This window comes from Quercus lobata, chromosome 2 (genome assembly GCF_001633185.2).
Source record: "Quercus lobata isolate SW786 chromosome 2, ValleyOak3.0 Primary Assembly, whole genome shotgun sequence".
Taxonomy (NCBI): domain Eukaryota; kingdom Viridiplantae; phylum Streptophyta; class Magnoliopsida; order Fagales; family Fagaceae; genus Quercus; species Quercus lobata.
In genome coordinates, this window is record NC_044905.1 from 28,713,506 (window position 1) to 28,725,141 (window position 11,636).

Consider the following 11,636-nt stretch of genomic DNA (forward strand, 5'->3'; position numbering starts at 1 on the left):
GACTCATCTAATTAAATAACCAAATGGGTCTTTACCCATTTAACCCAAATATTCAAATGAGTTGGGTTAAGACTTATTCAAATAATGTGGGTAATGGACGGGTTCATGAATATGGATAAAAATTACCACCCTTACCCTTACTTAAATACATTCCATTCTTGTATATAAAAAAAAAAAAAAAAAAATACATTCCATTCATTTCCATTTCATTTCATTCCCTTTCCCTTATAATTATTCAATTCCATTTACTTATGAACTCAAAACGGAGTCGGAGCAATTTGGTACAGGGTGCTAGCAGGTAGCGAAGGCCCATAAAGAGTTGTCCGTTGCTTGCAAAGCGCTGTTCCAGGAATATCCCAATCCAACGTTAAAGATCGAACGTTGGACACTTTATACAAATACTGCTTGATAAGCAGAGAAGAAAGCGAAAGAAAGAGAGACCCAAATGGCGTGCGGCGTAAATTTGTGGACGATACCACAGCCAAAGCCGCAGTCTTCCTATTCTTCTTCTTCTTCTTCTTTAAAACCACCTCTCACTTCACAATTATCATTATTATTCCCAAATTTCAACAATTCCACCCTCTCCCTCCGTTTCCATACAACCCTATCCCGCTCTCGTCTTACCAAATCCCACTCGCCAAATGCTCCTCCTCCTCACTTCATGGTACGCCCCTTCACTTCACTTTGTTTGAATTATGGTTAAATAATTAAATCCACATACGGGCGAATCGATAATTTATCATGATATCAGAGAGCAAGAGATCATGATTTCGATACCTGTGAATTATGTTTCTTTGTGTCTTTAATTCCTCTAGAAAATCCCAGTTTTTTTTTTTTTTTTTTTTTGGGTTTTTGTTTTTGCTGATATATTTATTTAGAATGAGTATGTATGAGCAGGTAATGGCATCTACTAAGAACCCAGGAGAGGCTCTCAAAATTATGATATCTGGGGCTCCGGCTTCTGGTAAAGGAACCCAATGTGAGCTTATCACTCAAAAAGTAAGCTCTTTTTTTTCACAATTGGGATTGTTTGGTTAAAGCAGTTTTTCTGAAAGTGGATTACTTAGTTTTTAGTGCCACTGAAAATAATTTGATTAAGTTTTAGAAAGCTTAAAGTTCCTGTAAACGTTAACTAACAACGAAGCTGATTAGTTTGTTAGGTGTAAACAATAGATACTGAGAGTTGTTAACATTTTAGATTGTTCTTCCATTTAGATTAAACTACTAGGCTACATGTTCAATAGTAATAGTAACTAGTAGATTAGTTCATTGAAATTTATTCTAATTTGCCTTGAGATTTACCTCAGGGCTGAATAGAAGTGTTCTCTACACCAATCCCTCTTGGTTTAGATTTAAAGTTACTGGTGTACCCTTTCTCCACCAAGGCACAATAATTTAAAAAAAAGGGTTCATTGGGAATAGATCATAAAAAAGGTTGTACCCAATGCTCAAAGCTCCCACTTTTGCGAGGATTGAGAGAGGTTTGGTAGGCAGCCTTACCCCATTTTTTGAAGAGGTTGATTCCTAGACTTAAACCCAATTTGTTGCTTTGGGTGGAGGGCGCTTGCCATCATAGCCTTATCTAAATTGACTTAGCAATTATTTGGCTATTGTGTAGATAGGTTAGACATCATCTATTGGCCAAGAGCCTTGTAAGTTGTAACCCAACTTACACCTCTTGGTGTTTCCAATGGAGACATTTAGGGTTCAAATTCTTCCTCCCCTATTGTAACTATTGAATTAGCACGAAAAAAAAAGATTAGACATCATCTATTGGTATTTTTCTTTTAGGTATTAATTTTTAGAAACTATTTCTCCAAATCATGTTATATCATTTTCCACGTAAGTATTGGTTTACTTTGTGAATTTCTCATTTCGGAATTGCCAATGAAGAAAAGCAGATTGAATCAAGTCATCCTCCTATATGCAGTATAGTCTGGTGCATGTTGCTGCTGGAGATTTACTCAGGGCAGAAGTTGCAGCTGGTAGTGATAATGGAAGGCAAGCAAAGGAATTCATGGAGAAAGGACAATTGGTCCCAGATGAAATAGTTGTTATGGTAGGGACGGTTTGTTTCAGTTTGACATATAATCATGATCTTGTTGGTGATTTCTTAATTTTGATCCTCTAGATGGTCAAGGAGCGTCTATCGCTGCCAGATGCTGAAGAAAATGGTTGGCTTTTGGATGGATACCCAAGGAGCTTATCACAAGCAACTGCTCTTAAGAAATTTGGGTTTGAGCCAGATCTTTTCATTCTCCTTGAAGTAAGGATTTTTCTTTCTTGCTGTTGGTATGCTATAACTGAACGATTTAAATTGTATCAACAGTTAGGAAAAGGCAAAAGATGACATTGATGCTGGCTCTTAGCTAATTTGTTTGATTTTCATATATATATATATTAACCTTTGATTGTATAATATGCTGATGTGAAGTGTGATCTGAAATACTTGTGAATTTTTTCCCCAATTCAAATTGATATTTGCTTAATGTGGAATTTAAGAATGGGTTTTCCACAATGCTAATTGAACATGCCTACCTGTATTTGCAGGTCCCTGAAGATATCCTTGTTGAGAGAGTCATTGGACGAAGGTTAGATCCTGTTACTGGGAAGATATACCACTTGAAGTATTCTCCCCCAGAAACTGAAGAAATTGCTGCGAGGCTTACTCAACGATTTGATGACACAGAAGAAAAGGTATGTTCATGTTCTAAACCATTCTACCTAGGTTTGGTACTTCCAATTTCAAAGAAATTATGGGTTCTTCAGTGGGGTTGTATGTTTCTTCTTCTTTTGCTTAGTGGTTGCAACCTTCTTTCTCGTTGTTTATCTTTCTTTCTTTTTCTCTTTTGAAGCTATTCTCATTCTTGGTTTGTGCTTGTCTCCTGGAATTTCACATAGCTATGATTATTGTAATGACCTTTTTTCCCCCAATTCCTATTTGGCCTGATTTAGGTAAAGTTGCGGTTGCGCACTCATCATCAAAATGTGGAGGCAGTTCTTTCAATGTTTAAAGACATAACAGTGAAGGCATGTGATATTACCCCCTTCCTCTCTCTCTCTCTCTCACATTCATAATTTTGTGTACGTGTGTATTTGACTGAATATGCATATGTACAAGGGCTAAGCAGGAGCAGTGTCTGACTGCTACACACAATATGAGTCTCATATTGCATTTGACTTCTCCACCATTGTTGGTCTTAATTTTATTTTGATAAGCAATAAACTTCATTGAAGAAAATGTAAGAAAATACAAAGGAAATAGAGCACACAGGTAATCTGCCAGGGGCAACAAAGAAAAAATATAAGTAACAATGAAAGTACAGAAATCAAGCATATCAGGCAAAAATTTGAAAGTAAAAACACCTGAAACATTTTCCCATTCAAACAAAGTCTGAAGAAGAGAAACTTCAACTCATGAATCGATCTTTCATTCCTTTCAAAGGTGCATGTATTCCTTTCCCTCCAATGCACCTTAGTTGTGATTTTGTTGAACTTGCCTAACCAACATGCTATAAGTTAACTTCCACAACACTATGTGGCATGACCCAAAGAACCGCAAATAGTGAACACACCATATTCTACAACCCTTGAGCTATTGGGCAGTGTAGGAGTAAGTGATCGATGGTCTCCCCATTCCTCTTGCACATGCAACACCAATCCACCACCACCCCTTTTTGCCTCCTTAAATTATAAATTATTAAAATTTTTCCCAACGCCGCTGTCCAAATAAAGAAACTAACCTTTGTTGGTCTTAATTACCTTGTTATGTATCATTTTCCTTTTCTTCTTTGTGTGTGCCTGTGTGAGTTTGGGCGTGCATGCATGTAGTTATGATTCGATTATTTTTGTTGCTGCTAGGAACAATCCACAACATCAATATTGTCCTAGGGACAATGTTTTTGACTGATAAATTTGTATACCAATTGATTAGAAAAATATGAGGCCTGTTGATTCTAATTTTCTTTTGGTTTGGACTTGTAACTGAACTTATAACTGCATTTATTTGGGTCATTGATATTTGGTTCACTAATAAAGTTCTCTTATCTTCTTCATTCTAATGTTTGTTGCTTTAATCAAGGTTGTAAATTTCATTTTGACAGGCATTACATTTGTAGATTATTGCATATAATAGTATTCAGCTCTCAAACACACACCAAAGAATCCGCTACTCTGATATCCCTAAATATATGGCACTGCAATTTTTCAGTAGCAGCATTTTAATAGAAACATCTCTATGTTGCTCAAAAGAAAATTGCATATCTCAAATTCCTTAAAGAGGCACTAGAATGACTTTAAGAGGAAGGCTGAAAGGAATTTTGGAATTGGCTGTAGGAGGTGACATTGCTGCTAAAATTTCTTGACATAATGCTCTAGATAGAGTGGAATGCTAAAAAGGTGGTTTTCATGTAGCACACTCCATTTACAAAGTAGTCGAATTGACTCGTTTACCTTTACATGTGAAATCATTGATATCCAATTTATGGCTGGATTTTACCTAGCTTACAATGGCATCTTAGTAATAATAATTTTAATTGTTCTCTTTTTAGAATTAAAAATCCACACTTAAAGTGCTTCTTGCCAAGCACAGGCACAGCACACAAATGCAGATGCATCTGCCTTTTGAATTGTGAAGATACACTTATCTAAAACTGCTATTAGTTTGAGAGGTAGATAGACTTGAATGGCTGAAAGGTTGGTTCCATGTAGCTGACAGTAATTAGTTTGGATTTTGTACTAGTTGGATTTACGTATTGCCATCTGATGACTTATGAGAGGTCTTGGCTAGCTAGTAGTGACTTCTTAGTATGCAGGTGGTTTAGCAATACTGCCTTATATTTGGCCAATGCTTTCCACCCAGAGCAGCCAGCTGGGTTTTCATTTTGCTTTGACAATAGATCAAACTAGAGGTAATAAAGCCAGTCTACTTTGATCCTCAGATTGCCTTGTTGGATTGGCATATTACAAGACAAACTAGTTGTCAATTTTCCTCAAACGGTCTATTTTCTTAAAATTCTTGTGTGGAAGGATTATTGAATTATTGGAACCTGATTTTCTTTTCCTTTGCAGAAATTATTTGAATGTGTTAACTTGAATGAATAAAAATTCTGTAGGCATTGTGCCTGTCATGTAGTAGATATGATTTCTATTCAATAGAATCCAACTGGAAGGCCATTTTTGCTGTATTTCAGATTGATGGAAATGGTTCCAAAGAGGATGTGTTTGCCCAAATTGATGGTTGGCTGACAAAACTTCTTGAGCAAAGGAAGGCTACTTCAGAATCTTTGGCAGCATAAAATACTGTGAAGCAGAATAGTTAGGCCCCATTTGGCCAAGGTTCTATAAAGTGGAAATGTATATCAAAGGAATTAAATGGTAAAGGTATTTGGAAACTAATAATGTAATATAGCTTTTTGGGTGCATAGAAAGTGCGTTGGTAAAAGCATGATTGTATTTGTCCCCAATTTTTATTGGTCCAATGGTAGTGCCTGCCCTTCTCATAAACTCTCCATCCCAGCTGCTTCTCATAAACTCTCCATCCCAGCTGAAGGCGATGTTTGATTTCAAGTATCCATTTACAATGCTACGAGACTTTACTAATTAAGCAACCTGACACTTTTAATATTTGATGTCCTAGAATATTTTCTTGTTTTCTCTTAGCTTTCCTGGTTAATTGTAATAAAACAAGGGAAATGTTAATGGATACTCAAAGTGTATTGGTTTATAAAGTATTTTTAGAAACTTTTTATGAAAAAGAAAAAGAAAAAGAAATTGTTTTGATGGCTTTCTATATTTCTCATTAAAGTGATGTAAAAAATTTCTTAAAATTGTTTATTAACAATTGCTCTAAAGGCACCCATTAAAATGACTTTTAAGACAATGCAGAATTTCAACTTGAATTATCTTGGAGGAAGTGGTAGGTGTAATAACAAGGGAGTAATGTAAGGTGGTTTACCACCGAGCGCGATGGTCAACTGGTAAGGGGTTGTCCTAGCTTAACCAAGGTCTCGTGTTCGAGCCTTGGGCATGCAGCTGCGTTAAAACTCGGTTGGGAGAGCTTTGCCGCCCTTGTGGTCCTACCCGGCTCGAATCCGGATTTAGTCAGAGCCCCTGTGGTTCCGGATACCGGGTGGTTTAACCAAAAAAAATTGTAAGGTGGTTTGGCTCTGGATCTAATAGCTGTTTGAGAATTATTTATTTTTGGTTATTTATTTGCAAAGCTAAAACTTGGTTTATTAAAAAAAAAAAAGAAGAAGCTAAAAGTTAAAATATTTGCAAAAACATTGAGACAAAAAGCATAAAGCAAAAGGCAAAACTTTTTTCAACATTTTCCAAACACACCCAATTTCCAATCTTGTGGAGGGTAAAATACTTGCAACAATTCCACTACGTTATGAGAAATTGAAGATTTTGAAAATTCCATATAATTTGGGGGACTAATCCATAAATTCTAGGCCTTTTTCTTTCCTAATGGCAGTCTAAGTTGTTTAGGTCTAGATTCAGCCTTGGAACAATCCATTGTTGTTGATAAAGATGGCTTCAATAACTTATCAAATTATCCATTACATCGCTATTTTTATTAAACAAGTATAGAAGAGATCATTCAGAATAGTCAAGGCAATTTGTTGGCAAATTTGATCTCAATCTTCCAAATACTAATTTCCTCCTCCCCTCTCCCCCCCCCACCCCCCCTCTCTTAAGCTAATTTTGTGACCGACAGTTTAACAAAGTATGAACCTAAACATCTTCTCAAAAAAAAAGCACGAACCTAAACAGAAAAATGCAGCAACTTTTACTGAGGGCTCAGCTCTTTTTGTAGGGACATCAAAGGGTCTTGGAAATTGTTTGTTTTAAATTTTATTTTATAAATCCCCTACAAATTCTTTACTGCAACCAGGCGTATTTAAAATTAGAGGCATATTTTATTTTGTTCTGAAAAAAAATGGTATGTAATATATATAAATATATATATTTTGCTAATCAATGTTCTTGTTTTTGCTGAATGAGTCTTCCACATTTACTAACACAAGACATTTACATCATCAAAAGGGCCCACTTGACTACCATTGGAAAGGCTCTTGGCAGGACCAGCCCATCAAATCGTATGTTGTTTTCACTTATCAGTAATACAACTTTCTTTTCAATAAAGCATCATCAATTATCAAAAAATAAGATAAATAGTCATAAGTATCATCACCAGAGAGAAAAAAAGAAAAAAAAGAAAAAGGAAAATGAAAGAAGCCTCTGTTTAACTTAGACCAATACTTTCTTTTTGATAGGTATTGTTTTATTTTATTTATGGTGAAATCAAATTACTGACCATAAAAATTAGGCATTTTTGTCTAATGGGAGGGCCTAAATTGTTAGGCATAAAGTCAGCTTCAGTAGCTTATCAAATTATCCATTGCATCCCTCTTTTTAGTTTTTATCAAACAAGTGGAGAAAGAGGCCTCATTCAAAATAGTCAAGGCAATTGGTAACTTTTGTTTTGTAGTTTAACGGTAGAATTTGGTCTTTTTAATAAAGAAAACCAGGATTTGAGCTTTCTTTTCATACTCGTTGTAACATTTGAATTATTAAAAAACAGAAATCTGACTCAAATTCTGGTCGGTATATTTTACAATAGTATCAACATCAGAATTCTGTGACCGAATGCTAAATTTTGCAAGTTTTATCTCTATCTTCCAAATGCTGAATTTTTTTTTTATTGAGCCAATTTTGTGACCGACAGTTTAACTGGTTAACAAAGTATGAACAGGTTGACAAAGTATGAACCTAAAAAGAAAACTGCAGCAACTTTACTCTCAGGTTCAGCTTTCTTTGTAGGGACATCAAAGGCTCTTGTATATTGTTTGTTTGTTTCTTAGCTGCAATCACGCGTATTAAAAATCCAAGGCACGTTTCGTTCTGAGAAAAAATATTGTGTGTAATAATGTGATGTTCTTGTTTTTGCTGAATGAGTCTTCTACATTCACTAACACAAGACATTTACATCATCAAAAGGACCCACTGACTACCATTGATTGGAAAGGCTCTTGGCAAGGACCATCAATGGCACGTTGTTTTCAATGAGTATCATCAATTACCAAAAATAATATTATCACCAAAAGGAAAATGAAAGAAGCCTCTGTTTAACCCAGACCAATACTTATGATTATTGTGTAAATAATTGGCTTATTAGCCTAAAATTTTTTTGATGAACAGAAAATTTTATTGACAAACCAAAAAGAACAGAGGCTAATCAGCAACTACAGCAAATAAGAGTTCAGAATTAATTACATCCATAAAAGGGCTGGGAGCATAACCCTGGCTAAAACATCTAGATAAATTTTTCCCAAGACACTAAGAAGCTAAAATATGGGCTGCTTTGTTTGATTCTCTTGAACTCCACCTGAAAACAAATTGCTGACCACGGAATGCCCACAAAAGGGTATCAACTGTTATGGATGAAATTCTTCAAGGCACTTCATCAAAGGGGGCTTTGAGAGCATCAATACAAGCTTTGGCATCGCTCTCAACCACTACATACTCAAACCCACGTTAACAGCAACACACGTCGCCAAATTAGCCTAAAATATGCAAGAATGTCTACCCCATGGAAATTCAACCCTGCATAATCTAAAGTCTTACCCTTCAAAACAAAATCTTGACCCAAATAAAAAAAGAAATTTGTGGGCAAATTTAAGTCTTACCCTGCATTTACTCCATAAAGTAATGACCTAAAAAAATGAAAAGAAAAACGTCACAAAGACCATTGTTTTTTTTTATCATATTTTGCTGAGTCTAAAAAATACTTCTTAGAAGTCTTACACTTTTAATGATTGAGCGGGGTCGTTGGAAAGCTTCCCACCATATTAGGTCCATCCATAGATTCTCCAATTTCGAAAATTTCCACCTTTATGGGCTAATATGACCTTGTCTTTGAATAATGATATTCAAAGTTACAATTTGAATGAAACAAAGACTCGGTTAATAAAACCAGGAAGAAATAATCTATTAGTTGTAAAATGCACGTTAGGTCTCATTTCGTGGTGCTTTCATTATCATATTCTTTTAGGCTTTTAGCCCAACTCGGTTTAATTAACAAATGTGGAAAAATTGATTTGTATATATATAAATAAATAAAAAATCTGATTTACAAAAATGGACCATTTCATGGCACATGTGCAAAATGACTATGTTGAAGACTCAGTGGAGGACCGAGATAGTTTTGGGTGCGTTAGACAAGCATCCAAGGCTCTTTTCAGGTTATTTACAATTTCAGTCATCGAGGGACGATCTCTACCTTCTAGATTTACACAATCCATTGCTAGGTACCCAACATATGCCACTGCCTCTATTTCAAATGGAGTAGGTGGTGGTACTTTTGGGTCCAAAACTCTGTGAATTTCGTCTTGGGCAATGTATGGAACAACAAAATCAACCACATTTCGGGGCACCCCGTTTTCATTCCTATGAATTGCCTTGTACCCGGACAGCATTTCGAGCAATACGACTCCAAAGCTGTACACGTCACTTTTGGTTGTCAATTGTTGAAGTCTATAGTACTCGGGATCCATGTAACCAACCGTACCTGCTCCAAGAAGTGAAAGGTGTGACTCTTCGTCCACGGGAGCCATCAATGATAGGCCGAAATCAGACACCTTGGCGTTCCATGTGTCGTCTAGTAATATGTTAGACGACTTGATATCGCGGTGTATGATTGGTGGAACTGCATACACGTGTAAATACTCAATGCCTCTAGCTGCATCTAGTGCAACCTTAATTCGGGCAGCCCATGACATTAGAGGAGTACCTTGAAGCTTGTGAAGATGGTCATTAAGGGTACCATTTTTCATGTACTCATAGACCAATACACGCTCATTGCTATCTTCACAAAATCCCAATAAACGGACAAGATTCTTGTGATTGAGCCTGGACAAAGCTTCCAGCTCATTTATGAAAGCATTGTCATTGTCCTCCTCTCGCTTGTTCACATATGGTGTAGACGTTGAAATTTCAGCACGCTTGATGGCCACTTCTCGGCCATCATCTAAAGTGGCTCGGTAGACTGAGCCAAAGCTACCTGTTCCAATCTTGTGATCTTCTGAAAAATTGTTGGTGGCTTCAAGTAACATTTGCAAAGGAAATTGTTCCATGGGCACACCATTTCCCAAACTAACCAAATGGCTCAATCGCTTCTCTAGAACCGGTGGTGCTTGCTGTTGATGTGGGCTTGGAACATTTTCAGGTGTAGTTCCTGGCTCGTCCAAGCGGCCCGAGTCATGAACTCGGCGACATCCTCTATCCTTGCAATATTTGTACAAAAAGAAACAACAAACTAGTATCAGAGCCGAGGATCCCACACACCCCACTACTAAGAAAGCCACCATTTTTTTGTTCCAACCACTGGTATGATGGGAGGATTGTGGTGGCGGAGCTAATGGTGGTGGTGAAGGAGAGGTTTCTCCCTCACAAGGCTTGCATATATATACTCCCTGACCACAAATGGCGGAAGACAAGTCCAATATACCGCATGAGCATTTACTATTACATGGCCCTGGCACAACTTTGTCAAACACCATTAATTTTGAGTCAAGAACTTCATTACCCCAACAGTACAAAGAATAATTTGCTTTCACGACTCCACAGAAAACACTGCGCTTTGCTTCAATGGTGACGAAATAAGTCCCTTGCAAACGTTCTGGCAGGCTGAAATTATTTTCCCCCCAGCAGACAACTGTTTCATTATGCCATAGAGCACAACTACGGTTTTCTCCTAAAGCCAATGATATGAACTTTCCCTGTGGTTTCTCACCCACCATCTCTCCCCAGCAATCCAAACTATTGTTTTCAGAGATAGCACAAGCATGCCTAAATCCGGCAGAGACCACAGAGTAATTCCCACGAGGCTCTCCGCCGACAACATTAGCATTATTTCCAACGCAGGTAATATTTCCAATTGCTGATAACCCACATACAAAATTCTCACCCACAGCAACACTTGAAAAGTTATGATCCCTGCTTGGACGAAAGTCACGAAATCTTTGCCACGGCCAGCACTCAAGCTGGTCGGTACCATTTACAAGGCCACAAATGCGAGAATTCCCAGCATCAAGATCTTTGATAGCTGCAGGGCCACCATAGATACGCTTGTAGGACGTTATAGTTCCATTGGTAGAGAATCTCCAGCAAACCATAATTGAAGAAGATGGTGAAATTAACCCACAAAGAAATCCGTATCCAGCTACTATCCCAGAAAATGATGTATTGGGATTCACAGGAATTTGGATTCCTTGAGGGAAACTTGTACAGTTTAGGACAAAAGCTTGTTGGTGAGGGGGCTTAATTAAAGCACAGATTAGTGTTTGATTAGCAGTCTCTGAAATGGCTACAGTGGATAGTGAATGAACAAATGGAATACAAGAAAAGAAGGATAAGCATATAATAAAAAAGAGTAGGAGATGGGAGTTATTAGCCATAGAAATAATTTGTAGGATTTGATAATAATATCATGTTGAGATGAGAAAGAAGAAGGTGAAATGGGAAATGAGTTCTGGCCAGTTTTAAGACTGTGTAAGTTCCACAAAAGGGCCAAAGAGAAGGAAAACGCGGTTCAAGAGTGTTTTGGGAGGACCAAAGACCGAGTCCTTTGA

The 11,636-nt window shown here is 37.0% G+C and overlaps 2 protein-coding genes across 3 annotated transcripts; one reads left to right on the top strand and one right to left on the bottom strand.

The window, feature by feature from the left end:
• Window positions 1-282: 282 nt before the first annotated feature.
• Window positions 283-5,630, top strand: LOC115975210 (adenylate kinase 2, chloroplastic-like). 2 transcript variants are annotated; one of them, XM_031095909.1, is made up of 7 exons: window positions 283-664; window positions 898-999; window positions 1,931-2,059; window positions 2,132-2,266; window positions 2,551-2,697; window positions 2,956-3,030; window positions 5,193-5,630. In XM_031095909.1, exons 1-7 carry the CDS (start codon window positions 446-448, stop codon window positions 5,295-5,297), a joined length of 912 nt encoding a protein of 303 aa, XP_030951769.1. In that variant the 5' UTR covers window positions 283-445; the 3' UTR covers window positions 5,298-5,630. The 2 variants fall into 2 exon arrangements, with proteins under 2 accessions (XP_030951769.1, XP_030951770.1); XM_031095910.1 differs by having other exon boundaries at window positions 573-664; window positions 879-999.
• Window positions 5,631-9,091: 3,461 nt separating this feature from the next.
• Window positions 9,092-11,636, bottom strand: LOC115975211 (serine/threonine-protein kinase-like protein CCR4). Its single transcript, XM_031095911.1, has one exon. The coding sequence runs from the start codon at window positions 11,460-11,462 to the stop codon at window positions 9,177-9,179; it is 2,286 nt and encodes a 761-aa protein (XP_030951771.1). The 5' UTR covers window positions 11,463-11,636; the 3' UTR covers window positions 9,092-9,176.